This window comes from Hippocampus guttulatus, chromosome 16 (genome assembly GCF_054856545.1).
Source record: "Hippocampus guttulatus isolate MCC_2025c chromosome 16, RoL_Hgut_1.0, whole genome shotgun sequence".
Lineage (NCBI taxonomy): Eukaryota > Metazoa > Chordata > Actinopteri > Syngnathiformes > Syngnathidae > Hippocampus > Hippocampus guttulatus.
The window spans coordinates 3,130,402-3,158,337 of NC_141276.1; the positions used below are offsets into that span (position 1 = coordinate 3,130,402).

The window sequence follows — 27,936 nt, forward strand, 5'->3', positions numbered from 1 at the left end:
CCCAGCTAGATCACGCTTTGCCACGAGACTTGCGATAGGTGTGACAATATGCCCCCCCCCCCCCGAGTCTTTTACTCATTCAGGACCAGCCAATTCTAGACCAAGTCTGAAAAGACGTTTAAAAACGTCTTTGGGAGTGAATGAGTTAATTGTACTCTTCCATCTTAAACCCAGATTGGTCCTCGGTCTAACATGCAGTTCAAGGTCACGCTGGACGTGTGTGTGAGGTGTGTTCTGTGTTGGCGTACGTGTGCGCGCGCCACAGGATGAGGCCAAGCCCCACCAGATGCATGGCTTCTATTTTGGGCTTCCTCTATCTGCCCCCCGTCTCACTCCCTTTTATCCTCTTTGACACCTGCAACACCCACGGATACGCACCCGCACATCCCCAATTTGCGCCTGATCCGACTTGTGCCACAGCGCACAGAATTCGCATTGAGATGTGTCATTTCGCGGTGAAAGCGACAGAGCGAGCGCGCGAGAGGAACAAGACACAGAAAGGGAATCCTGGCCTAAGTGCGTCACGCCTGCCTCGGCCTTCTCTCCGGGGTGTCGGAGGCGAGGCGGGGAGGTGTGGGGAGAGAGAGAGAGAGAGAGAGAGATGAAAAGAGCGAGGGAGGTGATGAGGGAGAGAGGAGCGAGTTCAGGGACAGGGCTGATTTATGAGCTTCTGTTTCTTGCCATCTTTGGGGACTTCTGCTCTGAGATGAGCCGATATGAAGCTCACGCGTTCCTACACATGCGGGCGACGCGCGAGCCGCACGCGGCGCTGCAAAACCGTCGGCGAAATCCTTCAAATAGGTCTGTTTTTGCGGTGTAGTCTTCTCTAATGCAGATTCGAAATAAACGATGATCCAATCAATCCGTCCGGACTGGAAAACAGTCGCATTATTCACGGACAGAGTGGAACAGAAGCAGAGAAAAAGAGCGCAGGACCTTGTTGATGTTAGTCAAGAAGGGAAATGAAACAATGGAGGGGGAGAAAAAGGATTCCCAAGAGAGGAGGAGAGCATGGGAGGGAAGTCAGGATAGCAGAAAGGGAACACGGCTCATTAGCGGGAGAAGGAGGACGCGCGGCCTCACGCGGTCCGATGCCAGCTGCTGCTTGTCGGATGAATCACCGATGTACTCTCCCCTGAGATGGAGCTCATCAACAAATTAGCGATGGGCTGCTCGAGTGCTGTGTTGAACGGACGACGGCGCAACACATTGCGCAACTGTTTTCAACTTTAAAAAAAATAAAAAATAATACAAAATGGTGTCGACAGCTCAAGGCAGCCCATTGTTAGCGGCTCGTGAAGAGCGCCCGGAACGGGTTGGGGTTCTTGCGCTCATGGATGTTTGGAATGTGTTTAGACGGGAGACATATTGGTACAGGAACTTTGTATTGTATTGTATTGAATGTATAATTGGTACTTATGTGCTGTGTTGGATTATTTTGTCATTTTATGTGAAGTGTTCTTTTGATGGCATCGCGGGCACCCGCAGCGGCTCCTCTCTTGTTGCCTTGTTGTCGGGTTGAGAGGGAAGAAATTTCATCGATGCTGTATGTTGCACATACAGCGAGCGCATTTGACAATCGAGTTGGACTTGACTTGAAATCCACGAGCACCCCGTCATGTTTACATGCTGGACCGAGCTTTAATTGTTTCAAACGTCCTTAAAAAGTACAGTTGTGCTCAGAAATTTGTTGAAATAGTCCCCTTTTTTTTTTTGGGACTGCTGACCGGATTAGAACAATCCATTTCAGGATTCATCGTATCATTTGAATCCCATTCGACTACCACGACAATGTTGGCTGTGAGCAATTTCCTCTCTTCTCTGCACCGGCGCTGACCGGACAGCTCAGCTGGAGCGGGCTTAGCATTTGCTTGCGCGTGCGCACTCGCGTGAACTCTTCGAGACCTTTCCGGTGTGTCATTCATGTTAGTTTGTTTGTATGCGCGAGATGCTTCGCAAAGGCATCGTTCCATAGTTCTCTCATCGCTTGCGTGTTGGCGATTTTTGGTCAATCTCTGACACTTCCGTCTTTGAAGGCGGGCATTGTTATGATTTGACGTTCGGCGAGCGTTTGCGTTTTCTACAGTGACTCATCCATTTCAGATATTTTTATCGATAAATAAACATCCAGTTGAAGGTTAAGAAGCACCTTTCCATACTCCTTCCGGAATATGAGTTGTCATAAAACAATATTTTAATTGCCCTCGACATAAGACTAAGTACTACTCGGTGCTCTTTGGCACAGAACTAATTTGTTGAGATTCTCCGAGACATAAATTGACTTTAACAAGCCAGAAAAGGAGCGCTTGACTGTCCATGTGAGGCTGGCCTTCGAGCTCCCACTCTGCCTTCACGCCAGCGGTGGTATCATTCTGTTCTATTAGTCGTGTATCGGACGCGGATGGCTAAAATGTTGATCTTTTGTCTCACGGCGGTGTTTTGATGTCACCCCCAAAACCTTTTCAGGTTCCAGCAGGAAGTAAAGGAACCGGCCTCCGTGTTCTAAAAATACAAATGAACCTTCACCTTAACGATCATTTAAAGGGGAGTGATGGCTCATTTTTGTGAACAAGCGGTCGGTCGACCTTCCATTGATGACATATTTTTTTTCTTTTCCCGGCTCACGCCTCAATCCTGACAAGCAACGCGTTGTTAACGAACACACCGCGATCAAGATTATATCGATTCTCCCCACGCCGCGTCTCACCTTGACATTCGTCGGTCCAATGGGTAAAACTAAAGTATCAATTACGACAGGGTGGCAATTTTTTGTTGATGTTGTTGTTATTTTTTGCAAGATTAAGTGGCAGCAAGAGTTGCACATTTGACTTCTAACTACGTCTGATCTCCCGCTCTGTATTAGTGAAGATTTTGAAATGGATGACCAAAGTTTGAACCTTAACCGTCTCCCGTACGTGGTTCGAGCACGTGTCCATGTTGGTGATCCTCCTCAACTGCGTCACCCTGGGGATGTTCCAGCCGTGTGAAGATGTCACCTGCCTGTCAGAGTGGTGTCGCATACTCCAGGTTAGTCATCTCGACGATTCCAACCCCCCTCCGTATCGTTTTCATGTTGCTTTTAACACGTCGGATACAATCTATAGAAAATCATGACAATCGAACAAGACCCGAGACCAAAATTGTTTCCACAAAGCCAGAAGCAAAAAAAATAAAAATAAATAATAATAATATTCGCCATAAAAAGAGAAGTAGTGCTAATATATTAAACAACCAGCGAAAAGGCAAGACAAAAAAAAAACGGTGTGCCTTTTCATGCGCTTTGAGCTGAGCATGGCTGATAGCTCCTTTTTTTTTTCCCCTGCAGCAGCAAGTTTCCATTTCATCAAAACACTGATAAGATGACAAAAATCAGCCCGTGATGTTCCAAACTGATAGATTCTTCACCTTATCTTTTATCAGTGTGGTTGGAAGTCAAGCAAGTTCCTCTTTGGGCGCTTAAAAAAAATGGTTTCTTCTCTGTCTGCATTCCCTTCAGGTTTTGGACGACTGTATATTTGCTTTCTTTGCGGTGGAAATGATCATCAAGATGGTGGCCCTGGGGATTTTTGGCAGCAACTGTTACCTTGGCGACAAGTGGAACCAGCTGGACTTTGTCATCGTGATGGCGGGGTGGGTGTCCCGCAATGCTCGTCTCTTCTGCCCGCACAAATTTTTTCGACTGTACGAGTGAATAACAAACACTCTGCGCTCCCTTCTTTGCCGTGTCCGTTTTATCCACACAAAAGATGACATTAGAAAAACAAACAACATTCGATGTGCTTATATCGAGTTTTCCAGCCCCGTGTGTCTAAATCTTACCTCCGCAACGACACGTCAGTTCTGTTTGAAATGTATGAACTCATTCCTGCGTCTGTGACCTTAGTGTGTTGGAGTACTCTCTGGATGGACAGAATGCCAGTTTCTCAGCCATTCGTACCGTACGGGTACTGAGACCTCTACGGGCCATCAACAGAGTACCAAGTAAGTCCATCCGGAACATTTGCCCAAAGCGCGTCACAAAAAACTTTGACCTACAACTACCCTGAGAGATGTCTTTGGTGCCGCAGCTGATGGACTTCAGAAATGCGAAATGGCGTCGTGAAGCATGACGGGTCATCTATTTCTTTCTGCTGTCATCTTTCTCATGCACAGGAACACACGCCTGCGTTTGCTTTTCCGTCTGTAGGGAGCGAACGTTCAACCCGCAAGCTTATCACGCAGCTTCGGGACAATCTTTAGAGCAACCAATGGTTTGTGCGAAGCAAAAATGGGATTGTGGCAGCACGGTTGGCTACGGTGGCTCCCTGAAGGGGGCGGGCTTGTTTCTGGTGGATGAGGGGTGACCGAAAGACCCAAATGCTCATTTCCCCAAAGGTCTTAACCTCCTGCCTGCTTCCTCTCTATTTTTTTCACAGTCTCCCCCATTTTTCATTCGTCTCCTTCAAACGTCATCAACGGATCGAGCATTTCCAGCCCTTAGCCATCCTCTCGCTTGCCCTCGCACACATTTAGCGTCTTTGTTTGCCACCAACCATTTTGCTTCCATTCTGTCTCTGTTTGCCTTTCTGCCGAAGGGCGTGACAACTGAGCATTGTTAGACCGATTTTTCAATGTGTTCCCTCTGTAGCTTAGTTACAGTGAGCAGTGCAGATCGCGTTTGTCAGGCTTCTGCTGATTCTCTGGCCGAATCTCATTTCTCCATTTGCGACCTCCTCGGCGCTCGCCGCCGCGTTTACACGTTAGCTCCTCTCACCTGAGATCTTATTGATCGCGTCCATGTTTTGCGTCTCGATGTCAGCTGATCAGTCCACGCTGATCAGCAATTCAAGAATGAGGATGGTGCCCACGGACTTGGGCCGCTTACATGGGAAGGGCGGTCGTTTTGACTGACGTTGACTTCGCGTGACAGATGAATGCTTGACAGATGCGCTTCGGTAACACCAGCCGCAGGGACTGTGGATTCAAATCCCCGAGGACGGAATGATGTCAGACTGTCACATTCCATCTTGTCATCGGTTGTAATTATTTTGGCCAAAGTAACGAAGTTGTGAAGTAAAAATCACACGATCGATATCTGTCGTCAAGGTAGAACACTCATGTCAAGATCAGGCTGATGTGTTGAAATGCAATTCATGCATATCGGTTGATAGGATTGATGTTTTGTTTCCCCGCCACGTAGGTATGCGGATCTTGGTGACGCTCCTGCTGGACACCCTTCCGATGTTGGGAAATGTCCTCCTCCTCTGCTTCTTTGTCTTTTTCATCTTCGGGATTGTTGGGGTCCAGCTGTGGGCGGGGCTTCTGCGAAACCGCTGCTTTCTGGGAGCCGACATCAGGACGTAAGTCGTGCAGTCTCGCGACAGGTCCTTGTCAAACGTCTCGCTCCTTCGAGGCCGAGAGTAACAGTAGGAATGGACACGGGACATTTTAGAACGAGCCTTTTTGTTCTGAAGATGGAGCAAATCGTCTGCACACGCCGTGACCCGCGCAAACAAACTGTTCCCGAGGAAGACAACCATCACATGTCAAGAGTCCCTTGCATGTTCCGCAAACTTGATCATCCTGTTCCTTTCTCTCGTACTCTTTCTTGATTCTCTCTCAGTCATCATGTTTAGTTTAGTTCAAGCGTTTTCTTTATTGAGCCAACAGTCGAAAAAGCTTTTCCAGTAGACCGCAGACGGGACGTTAACCCTGCGTCTCCACCTGTTGATGTCCGCTCAACAGACTAAGTCAGGACTTCCTGCGAGTACGTCAGCTTTGTGCTCCATTTATCAAGCCCGGATTTCCCAGCGAGAGTCAGTAAATTTACAAATAAATTGAGACAATAGCATCATTATATCGACGTTAATCATTTTGGTGACATTTTTGTTTGGGCTTTAAGAATTCGAAACGGGCACCGTGCCTCAATAAAGGTTGGGAAACAAAGGCTGCAATGAAGGATTAGAAGATAAACAAAATGATGAGCGCCTCAAATTTATTGTTACATCCTTGGCAATGGTTTTGGGCTATTAGAATTTTTCCCATTACTTTGTCACAATGATCTTCCTTCAGTTGTTTTTCTAAACCCGGAGAAGGAGACTGGATACTTTGTTTCGGAACGTTGATCACATTGCTATTGTTGTCAGCATTTTAAAAACCTCTCTGTTTTCTTGTCTAGAAAATACAACTTGTCAATCAGTCCTTACTACATGTCGGAGGATGGCGAAGACAGCCCGTTCATCTGCTCGGCGCCCCGTGAGAACGGTATGCTGCGCTGCCATGACATCCCGGCCTACGCCGAGGCCAAGACTGAGTGCCACTTAGCGGCGCCTCACCAAAGTTCAGATGTGATTGGAGCAGCCCCGACAGTGGGAGGCGCCAGTGTCAATGGATGTGTTAATTGGAACCTGTACTACAACGTGTGTCGCCCTGGGGAGCGCAACCCTCATAAGGGAGCTGTCAACTTTGACAACATCGGCTACGCGTGGATTGCTATTTTCCAGGTAAGACGCGATAGTTGTTTCATTTATATATACCGTATATACCCTTAAGTCCCGTAGCTTTGCTGCTGGAGGATGTTTATGAGTCATTGTTTTCTGTCACGTTAACAAGCAATGACAAGGCAGCACAGTTTAGCCGTTGTCAAGAGTTCCCATGCTGTGCCCAGCGGCCATTTGCGAATGGCTCACTCGTCTGATCCGCGCGCCACTTGCACATTTGTGGCAGGACCCAATGGACGAATGCTTTGCTGGCTTCGGTATTTATGACCTTTAAAGGAGTTCAAAAGTAGACACTGCGTGATCAGTGCCAACTTTCATCGTCTTTCCTTCTTACATGTACAATATCACGATATACTTCGGACCATTACCAAACACGCATGTGCGCTCAAGTAAGTGCAAGATTAAATCTTGGTTTCTGTAGCGTGGCATTTTGCAGCCCGTGGACCAAAAACAACATATATGTATATTGGGGGTCATTTACTTCAACGGATGCGCTCCAAATTAATTGGAATGTTTTACCGATTATATACAAATTTGAATCCCTCAAGGCTCTCTGTCAATGAACTGAAATGAATGAAGTATTTTTGGTGTGACTTTTGGGAGTGTCCAGCGGACACGTTCAAATTAAAAATGTACCAGCCCTCAAATTAGAAAATGTCACCTTTAACGAGACAATGTAATAGCAGCCAGGGCAGCTTTGACTGTCATGTGCTCTGCAAGCTGAGGTGCAAAGGATGAGCTGTGAGTTTATTAGTGGCTTGGCTGAGCTCAGCCGTTGGTTTCAGGTGTCAGCATCCCAAGTACTCATTAGTACGCCGACTCCACCCAGGAGCCGTGTCAGTCCTTTTGATGCATGCACACAAATGGACACACACACACACACACACACACACACATTTAAGTGAAGCGAATATAACTGTGAAGTTCTGAATATTCACTCGAGTGACGGCTCCTTCTCCACCTCTCCCTTTGTCAACCAGGTCATCACGCTGGAAGGATGGGTGGATATCATGTACTATGTCATGGATGCTCATTCATTCTACAATTTTATATATTTTATACTTCTAATTATTGTAAGTATCCGCTTTTTATTTTGTCATGATGCACACACCTACTTGTGAATGTTAGCAATCAGATAACAAATGCATGACCTGCTGGTGTGATTCAAGTTGCACTCAAAATTATTCAGCCCCCCATTTTTCCAGTTTCACTCGTTTCATCGCTCCACAGCAGAGCAGCCCAAAAAGCTTTTGTTTCGTCATAATGTTGCCATATTAGAGATGACTGAATTATTTTTGTGTATCAGTAATTCTGTATTTGTTGGTGTTATGCATCAGATTTACAGCAGATCATATTAACTTTAAGGGTGTCTTAATCTATGCAGGGGCAGGCTAGACTAGGTGTCGGTATTTTTGGCAAACCTTTGCCAGCGGTCGCAGCCTGGCCGATTTCTAAAAGTTTTACGCCGTTGTAGGCATGAGGACAGCCGACTTGAGTGGCTCCCATTCGAAGTGACCCCTCACATTGCCTCGAAATGTCGCGTGCGAGAGGCGCATTGATAGTCCTTGACACGGCAAAAGAAGACAACGCTTTGCTCGAGTCCTGCGGCAGATCGCGTTGCGCAAGTGCGTTTATGACGAACTGCAGGCGCGTGCTCGAACAAAGCAGACACAAACACTGAACTCAGCACTTAAAGAAGTACGCCCGCGTTTCTTTAATACCATTCATTTGACTTGACTCTGTATAGTCTGCACTATTGGGGTTTGATTTCTCATCCAATTTGCATCTGTTTAACATGTTGCTCCTGGAAGATGTGTTTGTGTACTTGCAGTTCACTTCTTCTCTCTGTAACCCAGAATAACCTTTCTAAGCTGGGCTTTGAGCGCAGCCCCCCTTCTGCTGTTCCGTGTCGTTTTCTATCCTGTCTAATTTCCCTTATCATGCTTTTGTGTAGGTTTTCAAAGATCCCAGCTGAAGCCATATTTTTGCGATGCTCGATGAGCTCGCCGTCTGTCTCTCGTTTGATGTAAAAATGCGTATTATGCATCTGGAGGACAGTTGAGAAAATATGAATTGTACAAAACAAAGACGATCAGAGAAAATAATAACACCTCAGTACATGCATCTCACATCTTTGTCAAATAAGCATGTTGATCGATGACTTCACTTCCTGTTCAAGACGTGGCTTCATATTTCCGAGGCTACGTTTGAGTGATTCGCCATCTGTTTTATTATCGTCGTCGTTTATCTAAGCTCTCTGAATCGTAATTAAATCGAGGCCATAATAATAAACCGGTATCAGTTCCTTCCTTGTAAAAGGTTAATAAGTTGATTTCATTATCCCGAGGTGGTGACAGATGTCTTTATCTGCTTTGTTATCAAGATGCGTCTTTTTTTTCTCCCCCCCTCCCCAACTAGGTGGGATCTTTCTTCATGATCAACTTGTGCCTCGTGGTCATCGCCACCCAATTCTCAGAGACAAAGCAACGGGAGAATGCGCTGATGCGGGAGCAGCGCGCTCGCTACATGTCCAATGATTCCACGCTTGCCAGTTACAGTGAACCTGGCTCATGCTATGAGGAGATGCTGCGCTACATCAGTCACCTTTATCGCAAGTTCACGCGCAGGCTGCAGAGGATATACTCTGCATGGCACAGGTCAGATATTAGACAGAGTGGATATTTTGAAAAAAAAAAAAAAAAGAGGGACATTAGTTTTGAGCTGACCTCATAACTGGAAGCTTTTTGCGGTAAACGGAATACATGCTAGCATAACCAGAAACAATGGAAGGTGCTCAGTTGGATGTCTTTTCTTTTCCTCGCCAGCAAACGGCGTAAAAAGGTGAATCCCAACGGCAGCGGTGCGGGCAGTAATGGCGGAGGGAACGGACATGGCCACGGCTCCAGCAGGGGCTCGGGCCCAGGTAGCGCTTTGTGGTTGAGGCCAATACACAGCCTGCTGCAGCACCATCAGCACCAGCACTGTCGGCTCCCCAACGGTGGGCAGCACGTGAGCGGCGCGGCGAGCACTGAACATTTGGCCGGAGAAGGCGGCGTCGCGGGAGCCGTGGAACTGGAGATGAAGTCACTTCCTGTTAGTAAAGGAAGTCGGAATGGAAATAGCAGCGGCGGCGGCAGTCAGTCGGTTGTCAGCCAAGGCATGGGGTCCTTGCTCAGGAGGCTCAACGGAGGGATGAACTACCCGACCATTCTGCCATCGTTTGTGTGCAGCTACAGCAGCAAGACGCCACCGCCTCACTCCCAGCAAGGCGCTTGCGCTCCGGATCAGCATCCGCCCAACCACTCCGCATCCGAACAGGCAGAAAAACTGAACAAGCTCTACCAGCTCGTGGGACAGCACAGTAAGAAGACACGCACGCAAACGTAGAAAGTCGCGCGGCACGTGTAGAATATCGGATGCGGTTCTCCATCTTCCGTCCATCGACTTTTGGCTAATGGGACACGCCAGCATGGAGACCTTCGACGGGCGGATAAACGGGAGCATTGGTGCAATCGGTTGTTGTTTGTAACCGAGATACATCACGCTAATAATGCGTCATAAGTCTGATAAGATCGTGAAGTGGGTTGGCGGGGATGGAAGGTTAACTGCAGAAAATGGCTGAGGAATCCGGATGACGTGACAAAGGCTGTTGGATGCGCTTTCGGTCATCTGCCTCACAGTTGAAAGCGTATTGCAGAGCCTCCTCTTATGGATCTGCTATTTGACGGAAGCTCTTTGTAACAGACTTGTACTTTGATGACCACCCCGAGAACCCCCCCCCCCCCTCACCCAAGAAAAAAAAAGCAACCCCAGACTTCTATCAGTGCACGTCTCCACGCGGTGATTCGACTCATTTTGGGGTCGACATATCATCCTTTTCTAAACTACATTTTCGAAGAAAGGAACAAACCTCTTAGCATCGCACCAATTACTCCTCGACGGAGACAGTTTAGACGCGACTAAATGCCATTCTTATCTTCCACCGCCCGCCGCGAGACCGGTCTGCGGCTCCAGACAGCAATTTCCTTTCCGGCGGGGTCAAGCGATCATTGTCGTGCGACACCTGCGTCTCCACGGCTGGCGCGCGCTGCATTTATTCAGACCCACATACTCGCCTTAATCTTTACCCTTTGGCACTTTTCGGCTCCCTGCCGGCATATTAATCAAAGCTCCTGTGCTTGGAAGTCGTTAAGACGCCGGCTTTGGCCATTACACTTAAGCTTTGAACGACAGATCAGATCTCACGGTGACCGCTCTGAAAATATTTGTCTTTTAAAAGTTCCATTTTTTTCCGCGTGTGTGTGTCGCGACGTCTGCAACCGAAGGAACTTATGCGAAAATGAAATCCGAACAGTGAATCATGACACCATGTCCCTCCCGCACGTGACCACCAATGGGCGCAACCCTTACGTAACGTGTGACCCTCTCCCATCATGCCTCTGGCAGGTCACCAGAGTGTGCTGTACCAGCTGGCGGGCGTGGTACCAAGTCCACTGCTCCTGGAACTACTGAGCTGCCCTCTGTGTGCCCGCAGCTTGGAGACCTTGGAGCTGGAGTTGGGCGACACGGAGTGTTGCAAGGGAGAAGGCGACGGACTGCATGACTTCCCCCAGGTCACTGCGGATGGCAAAAACACTCGTAGTGCCGAACAGAGCGGATGAAAGTGTCTTTGACAATTAGAGTTGACAATTGAATACGGCACGGATATTAAGTAACCAGATTCATACGTGACATGGAAACGTTGTCCCGCACTTGGTTCGGGTGTGTGATGGTTCCTCTGTTTGAACTTTTAGGGAGGAGATCTGAGGGGCGGGAGAGGTCGGGGCAGGCGACATGGGCCTCCGGAGTACAAGAACGGAGCGCTTCGGGCATGGATGAAGTTCAGGGAGAAACTGAAGAGAATCGTGGAGAGCAAATACTTTAACCGGGGGATCATGATCGCCATCCTCGTCAACACTCTCAGCATGGGGATCGAGTACCACGAGCAGGTAAGATTAAGAATGACGAGGACGCCGTCAACTTATTGCACACACGTAGACGGCCAAAGATGTTGCCTCAAGTGTCCTCCTCGTTCCGTATTCCTTTTATGAGCGCGGAGGTGTAGGTGACGAGACTATGTTTGCACGTGAGCGAGGACGAGAAGAGACCCGAGCAAAGATCGTGACGGGATGTTTATTCTCATGTTTGGTCACTTTAAAAGTACGTCGATCATGCGCGTGTTGAGCTCACAATTTCGTTTTCCTACAATCTTCTACACAGAAACGTTCTCTTACGAGTCGCTTGAGTTGATGACATCATCATAACCTACATTCTTCGGTTAGTCAGCCTCTTCACAACACGTCTCAGTGCCGTTGAATTCCTTTTCTGTACGTTGGACCGCTCCAATGTGTTCTTTCATGTTGTCGTTGTGGAGCGTAGGTAATCAACGCCCACACTCGAGCGAGCGCACCGTTTGTTCTTAACAAAACATGAAGATTGAAAGCCTCCTGTTACGGCAATTAAAGACCGCGTGTACGCGCGAGCCTGCGACGCGCCTTCGAAGCTCAACCTCGGTTTCAGCAATCTACCAATTGTCAATCCTTATTCATTTAACAGACCAAACTTTAATCATACGTGCGAGGGGGAATGTTAACTGTCGACAAATGTTTTGATTTTAGCATTGCATCATCAATAGAAAAAAAAAGAAGCACACCCAAAGTAGCTTTTTTTTTTTTCTTGTTTTACAAAAAACACTTAGGCAACTATAATGTTAAGATGGAAAGTAAACAATGTTTGGTTCTGTCATAAAGTGTCATCAAGACAGCGGGTGTCTAGTTCTAGCACGTTCCCCGAATGCTACCGGATCACCGACTCCGCGGTGGGATCAGTACTGATAAATGTGAACTTTTCTGCTCCGTTTGATGGATTGGGCCAGACCGCCGCCCGGGAACTCGAGTGATACTCGCTTGATTTAGGGCGCACACCCCAAAGGGCTTCCCGCCTTTCGCGTCCTAGAGTGGAAAGATGAAGCCACTTCTTCTTTTGCGGTCTCGGTGTTTTCGTCTCACCTTTTATCCTTAACCTACTTTTTTATTTTCTCAAGCCAGAGGAGTTGACGGATGTGCTCGAGATCAGCAACATCGTCTTCACGAGCATGTTTGTTTTGGAGATGGGATTCATGCTGCTGGCTTTCGGCCTGTTTGGTTACATCAGGAATCCGTACAACATATTCGACAGCATCATTGTTATCATCAGGTAATCCGCCTGCTTCTTGTCCTGGGTGCATAAATCCCCCCCCCCCCCCCCCCCCCCAGGTCACCGCCGAAAGCATTTCTTCTCCCGTCGCCCGTTGGCTGTCACGCGTTGCTCTATCCGTCTTTCTAATGTGCCGACCGACTCATAATGAAGCCATGAATCAGTCCGGAACTGTTGCATAATGCATGAAATCACCCACCATAATAACGTCATATAATAACGGCGATAGAACGTATTACGACGACGCATACGGATACGTACTCGACATCAAGCGAACGCGTGATCACGTTCATGGCTGTATTTCCCTGATTCTGGAATCGAATGGGGCCTTTAGCGACCCGTCACACGCGCCATTTGGACGAAAACATTGGAACTCGATTCCGAGGCGCAGTCATTCTGGAAAAGAAGTATAAAATTTGCCCCAAATCTCTTGATAAATGGCCCTGATCGAAATTTTTCCTCCTACATACTCTCTTGTCCATTCAGTGTTTGGCGTCATCACCGAATTTAAAAGACACCGACAACTTTTGAAGTCCAAACGTAACATTCAAACTATTTAAATGTCATCTCCTTCTCAGCGTGTGGGAGATAATTGGTCAGGCCGACGGCGGGTTGTCGGTCCTGCGTACGTTCCGCCTACTTCGAGTTCTCAAGTTGGTTCGCTTCCTTCCTGCGCTGAGGAGACAACTTGTAGTCCTGATGAAGACAATGGATAATGTGGCTACCTTCTGCATGCTTCTGATGCTCTTCATCTTCACCTTTAGGTGCGTATAAATTCTAAATGACCAAAAAAAAAAAAAAAAAACCTTCAGTGCTGATGATAGCGTGTTTTTTGATTGTGTCTCTGCAGCATCTTGGGTATGCATTTGTTTGGTTGCAAATTCAGCCTTCAGACGGATGACGGAGACACCATTCCCGACCGCAAGAACTTTGACACTCTATTGTGGGCAATCGTCACCGTATTTCAGGTAAGTTGCACTTAAGTGCGAATAAAAATAATCATTTCCTTTCTGTGTAAATTATAAGGAGGAAAATGACAAAATGCAGTGTATACTCGCCGCAGTTGCGCGGAAGATGCACACTCGCTACACAAACGCGCGCAAGGATGCCGCCAAACTAACAGCGCGGTGAAATACCTCCCTGCCACGGGCTTCGAGTGGGCCGAGAGCTTTCATGCTGCATCGTGAAACAGTGTCCTAGTTTTAAATGCTTTCATCTCCGGCATTGGTTTCAAAGCGAGCGCGCATAAAACCACACGCGCACATTTTCGCGCTGCACGCGCACACTCACGTGGACCTTGCGTGTCATTTTAATGTAATCCCTGGTGGAAAAAAGTTGAAGCGGCGCTCCATGATGGCGGTGAAAGTCGCTCCTCTCAGCATGAAGCATTCTTAAGTCCTGCAATGGTAGAAACGTTGCTAGTCTCCCCCCCCCCCCAAAAAAGTCACATTGTCATGATGGTCTTTTTATTTCCCAAGTTGCTGTTTTTTCGCGCCATACATAATCGGTGCGCTTTCTTGAATGTGCAGATTTTAACCCAGGAGGATTGGAACGTGGTGTTGTACAACGGGATGGCCTCCACCTCCCCCTGGGCGGCCCTCTACTTTGTTGCCCTGATGACATTTGGAAACTACGTGCTTTTCAACTTACTGGTGGCCATCTTGGTCGAGGGCTTTCAGGCTGAGGTGAGTAGCATCGTTTGAAGCGCGGGTACTTTCGCTCGGGTGCTATTTTGTGTTCTATACGTTTGAACGACATCTTCAATATCGACGAGGCTGACTTTTGGCTAACGCCGTCCCACAAATGTTGATGCATTTTTATGTTTAACGTGGCGGCTGTAATTCGCAGTGATGAATCGCACGGCATCATTGGGTGAGGTGGTTCTGGTATTTCGTCCAGCTTATATTGAAAGCGCGCTACATCGATTCTGACGGAACGGACAATTGTCCAGCCAAGGCGGGTTTATTGCGCTAATATTGCCAGGACAACAGAGAACAGATTTATATTTACTTGTGAACAACAACTCTCGTTCACCGCAGCGTGCAGCGTAATGGCCTTGTCTTGCCGTTAATAAACTCCCGGTTGAGCCATTCCGGGGCCACAGGTGCAGCCTTTCAATTCCGGAAATGTCACTTCAAGTTGAGGCATCACCGTTTTTAAAAGGGGGCAAAAGGATGAAGATTACGGTCAACCGCTACCGCAAACTCCAATCAATTGGATGATCAATCTTTCGTCTTCCAACCCGGTTACGGCGGGCCGCCCGTGGAGCGCAGCCCACTTCCAGGCATGCGACTGGCTACCGTGATTCATTCCCCGGCCTCAGACGTTTTGAATCCGACACACTTCATTTGGCCTTCTGACACGAAGGAGCAGTTTGGTGGTTTCAAAAAAAACAAGACAAAAAAGTCCTGGGCACCAAAAATGCATTTGTCCACACACAAACTGCCCTTCAGGTCTCCAAAAACTGAATTTGCTCCAGTATTTGCTGATTGCTGAACAACTCAAACGCTTTGGCCGACCTGACAATTTGTCCTTTGGAATATCAATGCAATGTGTGTGTGTCTTAGGGCGACGCAAATCGCTCCGAGTCAGACGACGAGAAAAAGTCTGATAACTTTGAGGAGGACGAAAAAGTAGAGCAGCTCAGAGACACGGGTAGGTGAATTGTTGCTTCATGCATTCGTGTCCCATCTCGGCGAATGCCTCATGACAAACAGCCGCGCTATTGCATCTGGAGGAAAAAAAAAGAAAGAAAAGTGTCACCTATCTCCTCCACAGAGCTAAAGATGTACACGCTGATGATGACAGCCAATGGTCACGTCGACCCTCGCGGTTCCGTGGCTCCTCCCATAATCATGCGAACAGCAGCCACACCCATGCCCACCCCAAAGAGCTCCTTAGGTCCAGAGTCCTACCTGGAGGATGATGTCATGGCCAGAGAGGGAGTTCTGCAGTACGGAGAGGTCGGCGCTCCCGAAGCCGGGACCGCCCGCCACGAGTCTCGCCGTGGAAGCTCCACCTCCATGGACGCCTTAACGTGTGATCAGAGATCTTTGGTAAGCTTTCAAAGTCAGTCTCGCGTTCCATCTTGCGGCACTGAGTCCATGTCGTTCCCGTTCCCTGGCAGAGCCACTCCAGTCCGGCACGCCGCTCCCCTCTCCTTCCTCGCGGGTCCAGCTCGTGGGGAAGCCGTCGTTCCAGCTGGAATAGCCTGGGAAGAGCGCCCAGCCTCAAAAGGCGAGACACCAGCGGCGAAAGAGAGAGTCTGTTGTCCGGAGAGAGAGCAGAGGACGAAGACGGCGTGGACGACGACGCCGACGCCGGCGGCTATGACAACCGAATCCAGCCGGAGCCCTTGGAGCTGCTGCAGGCCGCCGCTCTCTGCCCTGCCATGGCGGCCCAATACGGAGACTGCAACGGGGGGAGCATGACTTACGCTTCCAATGTGAACACTGACTCCAAAGACGACTCCTTGCCGGAAGATGACATTGATGATGATGTAAGTCTTCAATCTCATGTATGTCTTGGGGAAATCTACCAGTAGATGGGAAGGAATCTCCATGATGGGATTGGACAGAGGAAGTGGGCCTTGGGCCTCTTTGAGCGAAAAATCCACGAGTGAGTGAGGCCTCCCTCGAAAGAATTAGAATTGTTTCCGGATGCCGCAAAATGGCTGGTATCAATAAATTTTTTTTACACGGGGTGAAATCCGGATCTCTCTAATTGAACACAAAAGCTATTATTCTGCGCTATCAATTGCAACAGGTTCGCTTGTTCCATTGAGAGCAACAACATTTAATTGTTCCGCCGGTCACGAGCATAGATCAATGATGTAATCAATAAAATAATCATTTTGGGACCCATTTAGTGATATCGGATCGTTTTTCCGTGGCGCCCCCCGATGACTGTCCCGACACATTTTGGTTTTGCGTTAGCTCGGTTGGGAGGCACCGATTTAGATCATGAGCGAAGGTGTTCTCTCAGTTCATTTTTTTTGTTCAGCGACATGAAGAAAATGTATTGACAGAATGTCTGTCGTATCGTACGCTGACGCTGACGTGTATCGCGTGACTCATGCAGAGTTCTCTCTGCTACGTGATCAAGAAAGAGCTCGCCAACTTGAAACCTCGCTGGTGCAAAGAACACGAAGAATGGACGTTGTACTTGTTTTCCCCGGAGAACCCGTGAGTCTCTTTTGCTTTCCCTGCCGCTCCGTGTTTCCCAATTTTCCTCGCCCCGAAATGACGATGAAAATTGATGGATCGGATTGATTTTGTGTTTCCCCGTTTAGATTCCGTGCGTGGTGCCAAAGTGTGAGCTCTCACAAACTGTTTGACCACGTGGTTCTGGTTTTCATCTTCCTCAACTGCATCACGATCGCTCTGGAAAGACCCAACATCCAGCCTCACAGCACGGTAAGACGCGGCGATCGAAGCCGTTTCGAGTTCATCGGAAAAATCGCCCAATCTTAAATAGGAATGATGTCACTGTCTAATGAAAAGCATGTAGCTGTGCGTCTTTAAAATTGCTGAAGCTTTTTTGAATTTTCCAATACAAGACAAAATGATCGCTCATCTATTCCCCAATTCGTCACCTCTTGATGTCTTCGCCCGTAGGAACGAATATTCCTCGGCGTGTCCAACTACGTTTTCACTGTGATCTTTCTCGCAGAGATGGCCATCAAGGTAATTACCGCCGTTTGTCCCGGCGAAAAAGTAACTTTGTTGCTTTTACCGATTCATTGCCGAATTAACGAAATGCTCTGCAGTTACGAAATGCGACTTTTCAAAGTGGCTGTCGCCTGATTACTTCACCGAGAGAAGTAGATTGGTCATTACTGTAAAAAAAAAAAAAAAAAAAAAAAGAGATTTTTAAAGTAATGCATTACTTTCGTACGCGTTACCGGCATCGCTGTCGAAGAATACGGTTCATCGCATGAAGTGAGTTCCAGTTGTGTTGATGTCATCGTTTGTGTGCTTCCATGTCAGGTGGTAGCGCTCGGATTCTGTTTTGGGAAGCAGAGCTACCTTCAGTCCAGCTGGAACGTTCTGGATGGCGTCTTGGTGTTTGTGTCTCTGGTGGACATCCTGGTCTCGCTGGCATATTCCGGAGGGAACCGGATCCTGGGCATCCTCCGAGTTTTACGCTTGCTGCGCACATTGCGCCCGCTCAGGTACAGAGGGAGGTTGTACATTTGGAATATCTAATGCGCCCTTAAATAAAGGGAACACAAGCATGCGGCCATTATTACTGTTGCTCATAAAGTTTGAAATAGTGGTACAACTGAGTCCTCAATATTTAATACAGACACTGACCTCGTGAAGGTGCCATTACTTTCCATCGGCAATGTAATTCTATGACATATTGTACGTTCCTGAAATTAAATCGTATGAAACCGGCAAGGACATGGCGTATTGTTTTGTGTCCTCCAGGGTGATCAGTCGGGCGCCGGGATTAAAATTAGTGGTGGAGACACTCATCACTTCCCTTCGGCCTATCGGCAACATTGTCCTCATCTGCTGTGCTTTTTTCATCGTGTTTGGCATCTTGGGAGTGCAGGTAGTTCTCCATGAACACTTTCGATATGATCAGCAACAGAACCAATGTGTGGGACTTCCTCATGCTTTTCAAATGAATAGTTGGATGGGAAAATGAATGCCGTCTTGGTTCTTGTTTCTCTCTAGCTATTCAAAGGGAAATTCTACCACTGTGAAGGTCCTAACACCAAAAATATCACCAACAAGTCAGACTGTCTCCTCGCCAACTACAGCTGGATACGAAGGAAGTACAACTTTGACAACCTGATTCAGGTATGGGGAAAAAAAAAAAAAAAAAAAGTACAGGAATGTAAGAGGATGAATGTCTGCAAGTGGTTCCAAAGGGCAATCCACAGATGTGCTGACCTTCCATTTGTGTTTTTCCAATCCAGGCTCTCATGTCCTTGTTTGTCCTGTCATGTAAGGACGGCTGGGTCAATATCATGTACGACGGCCTGGACGCAGTGGGAGTGGACCAACAGGTAAAGTGCTTTTGCTCCATTTTGAATCATAATGAAGAGAATCGAATGGGACTGTCATCTACAAAGTCACTCACTGGTAGAAATTTCCTAAAATATTCTTTTGTCTTTTTTTTTTTTTTTGTAATGCAAGCACACCCGATTGGAATCAAACGATGACATTGCAGTGGCCTGACAGACCGAAAGGTGTCAGCTAACACAACTTGGTCTTCTCTTTTTCAGCCTGTGAGGAACCACAACCCGTGGATGCTGCTCTACTTCATTTCCTTTCTGCTCATCGTCAGCTTTTTTGTCCTCAACATGTTTGTCGGCGTTGTGGTGGAGAATTTCCACAAGTGCCGACAGGACCAGGAAGAGGAGGAGGCCCGTTTACGGGAAGAGAAGAGGCTCAAAATCATAGAAAAAAAGCGCAGGAGTAAGGAGAATGGAGGGGCTGGTCGGTAGTCTATTTTTCTGAGCACTGCCTGCTTTCAGAGCCTGAACAAAAAAAAAAAAAAATTCAGACGTCCAGTGAATAAAATAGGGAGAGATTCACAGACTGGCGAGCTCACACTGACAAGGCGTGGGCTACACCACTCTGTCGCATGAAATTGCATGACTGTTACCCAACCTTCCCTTAACACTGCATGCTAAATCACAAGAAATCAAATCTTGCATTCCAATCATCCATGATGGGAACACGTGTGCATGCTACACCTTTTTTCAACGATAAAACAAAAAAAAACAAACAACCCCCCCCCCCCCCCAAAAAAAGCCAGTACAAATTGTTTCTTGGAAACGTTAAAGAGCAAATGACCAAATTACCATTTTTCTTTCTTGCAAAACAAGAATAAAAAAAAAAAAACAGCTTTCAGTGCATGTTATAACGAATTAGGCTCTACTTTGCTCATGAGAGTGTTAGGAATTTCTGTTTGGTCAAAAGCCAATGTCCCCTCGTCCGTTGTGCGAGCCGGAGGCATGTCATCATCACACGGGTCGGACATTTCCTGGTAACACGCTTTGACTGGCAGACTCAGAAACATAGCAGATTCTCTTACTGCTAAATCGTCGCCTAGCCTGTATGTTGACTTCAGCAGACCGTATATGAATGTGCAAATGAAGAAAACGCTTCTTGCTGGCAGAAACACACCACCGAGCGCAAAAAAAAAAAAAAAAAAAGCACATTTGAAAATACACGTTCTGGACAATTTGAGTGTCAGCAATTCAGCTTCTGATTGAAAATTTCACGTGGCTGCTGGGTGTTCAACTTCACAGTGCGGATCCGAAACTTGATGACATTTACTCATGACACGATTGGAAGTGCAAATACTGCGTTCATGACCGAGAAAGAGAAAAAAAGGTGTGTTGTTGAACAAACCCTCTCAGTGAAATTTGTTTGAGCGCAAAAGGCATGCGAGCACGTTGGAGACCTGCCGTCATGCATACATCCCATCTCATTCGTATGGACACGGGAATCGTGCAAGTCAAAACAACGTCCATGTTACCTAGTTTGAACAGCCTAGAAGGCAATCGCCATTTGTATCGCCTAGAATAGCATCGTGATTGCCTTCAATCACAACTCTCTGAAGATTTAGAGTCAGAGATGATGTACCGGAATGGACTCTAGCCGTAAAGAGGAAAGTGAGGCATACCGCCCTCACTTACACATATGTTAGTATATTTAATCACCAAAATAAAATCACATTTGATGGTTTAGATTCATAGTTGAAGAGCACGTTATCATCCACGGTATGCTAATGAATCACATTTGGTCACAAATGATCCAAGCCATCATTACGTGTACTCCAGTCGCTTCATGCAGATGGCTCATGTCTCACTTTACGTGGGTGTCTTGCGAAAGCAGTGGTGTGCACTAACTGTTTTTAGGGGACGGGTGAAAATTAGTGGCACGCGCCTAAAAGAAAAAAAAAAAAAAGTACTTCATTGTACCTTTGTCACTGGGGCGTTCGCATCCCCTTTATTTTTACAGCTTTGCAACTCTTTCTGGCTTTGGAAGATGTTTGAAGTGGAAAAATGCGCCCCACGGGTCCCCATTAGTGTAGAATGGAACTTGAAGGACTGAAGTGGACTCCTGTATTGCAGAACTTCAGAAACACATAAGTGTGGTGCTTGCCGTCCTCTTTCCCTAAAGCGCTCAGTGCACACCACTGGGCCCTTTGACACACACATTTGATTCTCTCTCACACTCCTCTTTGTGTGTGTGTGTGTGTGTCACTTTTTGTGTCTTTCTCTCTTGGTTTTCACCTGCCTGTTCTCCAGAAGCTAAACAGAGGCCCTACTATGCTGATTACTCCACCCCGCGTTTGACCATCCACACGCTGTGCACCAGTCACTACCTGGACCTCTTTATCACCTTCATCATATGCATCAATGTGTTCACCATGAGCATCGAGCACTACAATCAACCCCTGGTAAGGCCTCCGCCCGTGCACAGAAGCATTACAGCCGATATGCGAAATGTCCTCAAATAGCCAATTTAAATTCATAGTTTCCTGTTCCGTTGCCTTCAGAGGGGAACATTTGCATTGAGTACTTGTGGCAACGTGACAGGGCTGCTCTGAGTTGAGATGATTGTTTGCCTTTGTGTGTGTGTGTGTGTCCAGTATTTGGAGGAGGTTTTGAAGTACTGTAACTACGTGTTTACCTTCATCTTCGTCATTGAGGCCCTCCTTAAACTTGTGGCATTTGGGATTCACCGTTTTTTCAAAGACAGGTAACAACCTTTCAGCGTATAGCAGCATTTTTGCTAAATTTGCCAATCCACGCCAAAGCCATTCAAAAAAAAAACTCGATCTGAGAGTCCTGATGTCTTTTTTGTTCTGTTGTTTTTTTCGCTTAGGTGGAACCAGCTGGATATAGCTATTGTGGCTTTGTCCATCATGGGCATCATCCTGGAGGAGCTGAAAATGAGTGCAGCTCTTCCGATAAATCCGACCATCATCCGAATTATGAGAGTACTCAGGATAGCACGAGGTAGACGCACACATGCCGCCACGCATGCGCACGTTCCCACGACCCCAATTGGGGTTATGTGCTCCCTATGACGAGCTCCAGTTAGGAGACGACCGGCAGCAATTTGGAGCAACTGGAGACGCTTGCGGGAGTATTGTCTGACTCCAAAATAAAGTGCATTCCAGCAATCGAGCCGAAATGTAAGCAAGTGCTGCTGAGGAAGGAAGGGCTTTGTCTTCGCCAGCTGCGCAAGATGAAAGAAGTTAATAATTGAATGTTATTAATTTCATTTCATGATAGCATTGTGTTGGGCTGTCCACTGTTGCGATGGCTGTCCCTGAAAGGGTTAATCTAAATCGGTCTTGCTTTTTCGGGGATGATGAAGTGCTCACAGTTTGACAGCCACTGAGAAGCAAATTGGCCAAAAGACATCAGAGACCTCATTGTGTGTAAAGTGCATCGCTGAAGGCATCGTCACTGTCTCTTCTGCAGTACTTAAACTCCTCAAGATGGCCACAGGCATGAGATCTCTGCTGGACACTGTCATGCAAGCGCTGCCACAGGTAGGAGATTTGTTTTTGTTTTTTTTGGATTCTATTTATGGAGCATTTCGTGCCATGGTTCACGTAGCAGCTCAACGTGTTTGTTAGCGACTCGATTGCTGAGCTATTTTCGAAATGTCACGTGCAGATGAGGGCAGAAAATGTCTCAAGCTCGAAAGAACATAAAATACCAGGACGCCTTGTGAGATTGCAATCAGGAAAGATCAATTTGCTTCACTTCAAAATTTGTGCGAGCAATTTTGGGGCTGGGCTGTAAAAGATGCAGGAAACAAACTATCATGTCGCTTCTTGTTCATTATGTGTGAAGCAAGGCCAATAAAAGCATGGCGGTATGTGTGAACAGCAGCAAATGCACAATCGACGGGCTGTATGACTGTGATCGTGCTAATGGTTTTCGGGTTTGCTGGGGAATATCTAAAAATAATAAGTGGGAAGGGTATTGGCATAGTCATAAAACAGGGAAGGTTCATTTGAATATATTTCATCATATTCTGGTTTCTCATTAGAACGGAGATAAAGAGCAAAAAATGGCGAGTACGTTAATTAAAGACAGATCGACTAAAACCCTTCCTTCTCCGTGACAGTCGATCCCAGTTCACACTGGCACGTTCCCATTGTTGGAAAGGGAACTAATATCTCTTTTTTTTTTACCTGCAGGTGGGGAATCTTGGTCTCCTGTTCATGCTGCTTTTCTTTATCTACGCCGCCCTGGGAGTGGAGCTCTTTGGCAAGCTCGGTACGTCAAAACACATCACTCGACTCCCATCTGCTTCTTTGCCACGAAAATATAAGGGAGCCCTTTCGCGCCGGAACAAAATGTAATTGGCATCGTCCCATTTATTTACAAATTGCTTCCTCGGTTAGACCATCTCCCCCAAACGCATTTGTTGTCAGACAAAAACGCACAACTGCGCATTGATTTTCATGTCCCAAAACATGATTTTCCTACACTTTGGGCCATTTGACCTTCGTGTGTCCACTGTTTTGTAACTGTGTCCATCTTCGTGGCCCCTCAATAAATGAGACTGTCCTTGTGTGTTTATTAGAGTGCAATGACAGCAATCCCTGCGAGGGTCTCAGCCGTCACGCTACCTTTGAAAATTTTGGGATGGCCTTCCTGACACTTTTTCGAGTGTCCACCGGAGACAACTGGAATGGCATTATGAAAGTATGAACACACACAGCTTTGCACACGCTTGCACACTCGCATGATAGAAATGACCTCCAAAAGCAATTATGGAATAATAAAGAACTGAGCAGTCTAAGTACTTTCACATCTTGACTTTTACTTCTCCCCAAAAAAAAAAAAAAAAAAGTGATTCATGATGTTATCCCAGACGATGTGAATCATATTAGGGAGACAATGTTATTCAAGACAAGGACAATCTGGCCAACTTCAAGATGGTGCTGAAATGCAATATAATCCAAGCGGCAGTAGATTAGGAAGCCGCCTTCAAGAACCAATGCCGAGATGACGCTCCCGCTTGAGTGAGGTTAGACGGTAAGATTCATGAAGGTGCACTTAAGTCTTAGTGCGTCATGAAAGTTTGAAGATATATATTTTTTGAATGTGGTGAATCAAGTCGGTAACAAACTCGTTGAGCTGCGACGTGAAACTTGGCGCGAAATGCTCCATAAATACAATCACACACAAAAAAACAAAACAAATTTCAGTTGTAAATGTAGGCCAGTGGTTGGGATTGTGCATGGGCCAGCAGCGAAGACGTTCCTGACCGGGAGATAACACTAAAAAACAGTCCTGTGAGAGTAGAAAATTGGAGAATTTTCTTGCCAACATTAAGCAAACGAAACTTGTCCTCAATCTGATTGAGCACCTGCCTGCAATGTCATTTTTGTCTTCCGTCTCGCTTTGGAATAAATAAAAATAAACACCATCTGTGCAGCGACTTAACATTACTTCGAGGCTCATATGCTACTCAATAGTATGACTTTTTTTTTTTTTTTTGCTTGTTTGTGTGAAAATGTGCCTTAGCTTCTTTTTCTTGTCTTGGCTTCCTATCGGAACTCGACTTTCCTCAGGACACGTTGCGAGAATGCCATCCAGAGGAGCGTCATTGTCTCGCCTACCTGCCGTGGGTCTCCCCCATCTACTTTGTCACCTTTGTGCTCATGGCCCAGTTCGTGCTGGTCAACGTGGTGGTGGCTGTGCTGATGAAGCACCTGGAAGAGAGCAACAAGGTACACCTTCCAACGTCCCTTTCCACTCACCTTGCGTCATGACGGCCCCTGTTTAGCAGTCTCATATTATTAAGGATGGACCTCCAAAATTTCCAAGCACATGGAGGTACCGTATGTTTATGCTCGTAGGAAGCGAAAGAGGATGCGGAAATGGATGCGGAGATCGCCATGGAAATGGCTATGGAGCAGCAACGCAGATTGAGCATGACTTCCAGCAACAGCTCAGGAGCAGGGACCTTTGTTGGGCCGTGTCCACAGTCGCCCGGCCAGGTAGCTGCCACCTTTCATCCGTCACACCCTGTCAAGCAATTAACAAAATCCATCCATCCATCCATTTTTGAATCCGCTAAACCTCAGGAGGGTCGCGGACGTGCTGGAGCCGATTCCAGCTGTCTTCGGGCAGTCGTCGGTGTACACCCTGAACCGGTTGCCGGCTAATTGCAGGGCACGCAGAAACGGAATAACCGTTTTGGGCTCACACTCACAAGTAGGGACAATTTAGAGTGTTCATTCAGCCTCCCATGCATGATTTTTGGAATGTGGGAGGGAACCGGAGCACCCGGAGAAAACCCACGCGGGCACGGGGAGAACATGCAAATTCGATGAACAAGTCATGACATTCAATTGAAGCTAAAGAGGCTCACTTCATGCCAACTCGTAAAAACTCTTGGGTTCCTTTTATGTCACGAGTGTGCAAAACAGGCGTGGGTCTGATGAGGTGGATCAGGACTTCAATCCTGTGAAAGTCAATCGAATGCGTTGATGAGTGTGCGGTTGCTTTTCGATTTTAGCGTGTGGTCTGTGTCTCCCCCTAAAGGAGGAAGAGGTGAAGTGCGGCGATGAGGATGCACAGCAAGTCTCCGAGAAGATGTCCGTATCCAGGATGCACTCGCTGCCCAATGACAGCTACATGTTCCGACCTGTGAGACCTGCGAGCGCTCCTTCCCCTCTGGAGGAGGTGGACGGCAGTGCTCAGGACCAGCATTCGGGTAACAGAATTATTCTGGGACTTCAGAAAATAATGTCTGGAGCAGTACCCGACTGATGCGCCTTTTCATATCATTGGGATGCCCCAAGCCAAAATGTAAAAAAAAAAAAATGCAATTTTGTGATAAAACTGCGCTCAGATGGACTTTTTTTTACGAGTTGGTGTACGGAATTCCAAACCTGCTTTTTGTCTCCTCCTTCAGGCTCGCTGACCTCGGTCCGTTCGCAGCCGTGCGAGAGTCGAACTCTGCTGCGGGTTCCCGATCTTTCCCCCGCTCATCCCCGGCTGCTCCAAGCCGTCAACCCGCCTCGCATCGCCCCGCCCGTGTCCCACCCGTCTCCTCGGGCCCTGCGCCGACAGGTGAGAGGTCACATCAAATGACTCCCCCCTTTTTGAGGAATCTGTCGTTTGGAGTTGTGATCACTGACAGCGCATCGACCCGGATTTGATTTTGCAGGCGGCAGTTAAAGTGGATTCTGCGCAAGTCCAAACTTGTGAGCAACAGGAGAGGTCGGACTCCATCCGTCTTCCTCTGCCGTCCCCTTCATCGCCTTCTCCCCTTAACCCCGCCCCTTCTCCCCTGCCCCCTCCCCCTCCTTCCTCCCCCTCGTCTCTTTCCCTCCCGCCCTGCTCCCCTTACCCATTTCCTCTCCCTTCCCCGTCTCCGTCCCCTCTCCCGCCTTTGCCGTCCTCGCCATCCTCCCTCCCTCCTCCACCGTCGTCCCCCTCGCTTCTTCTCCCTCCGCCTCGCTCGCCGCGCTTCCCGTCGCGCAGCGCCAGCCTCTACCGTCCCAGACCGCCTTCCGCCGCCTCCCTCTTCGACCCGGCCGACGAGGAGGTGCGTCACATCATCAGCTTGGCCCGCCACAGACAGATCGCTGAACTGGGAGGCGGGCGGGAGAGCGGATTGAAAGCGGGGCGAAGCCACTCCCTCTCCCCGTACACCGACTCGACCTCGTCGACTCCTCCCCCCTCATTGCCGCGGCCGTCGTCCAGGAGCCCGCTCGGAGCGGAATCGAAGGAGCCGGACTTCAGGAAGGGCTTCGGCGTCGATCCACAGGGGTTCCCGCACAAGTCGTCGTTATTATCCGCCGGTTACCTTGACGACCATCGGCGCCACTCCATCGAGGTGTGCCTCCCGCAAGACGGCATCGCCAGCGATGACCGACACTTGAAGGCGGCGCTCCACAAAGGGAAGGGCAATTTCCCCATGAGGGTGCAGTCAGTCGGGGGCGGACACCGGAAGAAGAAGACCAGCCCCCCGTGCATTTCCATCCACCCGCCTTCAGAGAGGGAGCACCCGCCCTCACCCCCGAAACTGGCCGACTGCAGCATGATGCTAAGACGAAGGACGCCGTCTTACGACTTGACTGCACACGGGCAGTCAAACAAACAAGACGCCTTTATGGACACGCAGGCGCACTCGCCGACGCGTCGGGCGCTCACGCCCGCCCACGTGCCGCTACAAACGCGCTCGCCGACGCGCACGCTCACGCCCTCGCCCGCCCCGACGCCCGCACACGCGTACACTCCGCCGCCCCCGCCCACCCCGACGCACCCGCCCATCCCGATCAGCCCCAACGTCTTCATCCAGCCTCACGCGGCTCTCGTCCCGAGGCCTTTCGCGCAGACACGCCCCCTTTCGCCCGCCGCCAGGCACGCCGCCCTCACGAGGGACTGCATCCCGTTGCCCCAATTCACCTTCGAGCGCCCGCAGTCGACGTGCTTGTCGGACGCGGATCCGGCACCGTGCGCTTCACCTTTCGACAACAAACTGGGAACCGGTGCGGGATTCGCCGCCAAGAACCAGAGGACCGCCCAATGAACATCAGGAAGAGGAAGTGAATTCGCCGGGCCCGAATCTCCCGAGCTGGAGAACATGCTGACCTCAGGAGTATTGGAAAGAGTTTTTCGAGAGATGGATTCTTTGGTTCTTGTGAATTTGGAAGATGGCGCGAGCCATCGGAGAATCACAGACAATGGATCTATCCAACTCCACTTCGGCGGCACCGAACAATTCAGGACGAAAGCCACCTAACTCTGTAGCCAAAGTTTTTGTTTTTGACGGTCTGTCTACTACACCCACGTGAGCCAATCAGGAAGCAGCGTCTGGCTGACAACCTCTGACCTTTTGCGGGAAGCGGTTTATGAAGTGCAAGCGTGGGGCGGGATTGTGGGATATGCAAGTTCAGGTTTTCTGCAGAAGTTCTGCTTGCCCCTCCTCTGCTCGTTGATCACATTGATCAGAGCAGGCGCGTGTGGTTTTTTTTTCTTTTGTACGTGTGTGTGTGTATCTGTGCGTTGTTCGAACGAGTGTTTGTATGTTTTCGTACGTCTCTTGTTGTCGTGTCGCCATGTTTTTTTTCTTGACGCTTCTTTCTTGACAAGAGAGGGGGAGCAGGACGCAGCTGTCGTGTACGTTTATCCGTGTCTCTGTGCGGTGTAAATAAAGAAAAGACTTTATTTGCTGAGATTAAAATAGCTCTATCCATATGCACATATTTT

General features: G+C 48.2%; 1 protein-coding gene across 3 annotated transcripts; it reads left to right on the plus strand.

Moving 5' to 3' along the window:
- Window positions 1-2,698: 2,698 nt before the first annotated feature.
- cacna1ha (calcium channel, voltage-dependent, T type, alpha 1H subunit a) lies at window positions 2,699-27,924 on the plus strand. Of its 3 annotated transcripts, XM_086132461.1 has the most exons (37): window positions 2,699-3,027; window positions 3,497-3,630; window positions 3,884-3,981; window positions 5,180-5,339; window positions 6,158-6,482; window positions 7,460-7,552; window positions 8,898-9,136; window positions 9,305-9,840; window positions 10,926-11,092; window positions 11,273-11,467; window positions 12,562-12,713; window positions 13,292-13,477; window positions 13,564-13,681; window positions 14,243-14,398; window positions 15,281-15,368; window positions 15,492-15,769; window positions 15,841-16,212; window positions 16,794-16,897; window positions 17,005-17,128; window positions 17,330-17,398; window positions 17,702-17,886; window positions 18,146-18,272; window positions 18,398-18,523; window positions 18,643-18,732; window positions 18,952-19,165; window positions 20,989-21,140; window positions 21,333-21,442; window positions 21,569-21,702; window positions 22,174-22,244; window positions 22,902-22,980; window positions 23,291-23,412; window positions 24,285-24,443; window positions 24,573-24,713; window positions 25,261-25,432; window positions 25,634-25,791; window positions 25,889-25,941; window positions 26,206-27,924. In XM_086132461.1, exons 1-37 carry the CDS (start codon window positions 2,935-2,937, stop codon window positions 27,254-27,256), a joined length of 6,831 nt encoding a protein of 2,276 aa, XP_085988587.1. In that variant the 5' UTR covers window positions 2,699-2,934; the 3' UTR covers window positions 27,257-27,924. The 3 variants fall into 3 exon arrangements, with proteins under 3 accessions (XP_085988587.1, XP_085988585.1, XP_085988586.1); XM_086132459.1 differs by having other exon boundaries at window positions 25,889-27,924; XM_086132460.1 differs by having other exon boundaries at window positions 18,952-19,144; window positions 25,889-27,924.
- Window positions 27,925-27,936: the final 12 nt, after the last annotated feature.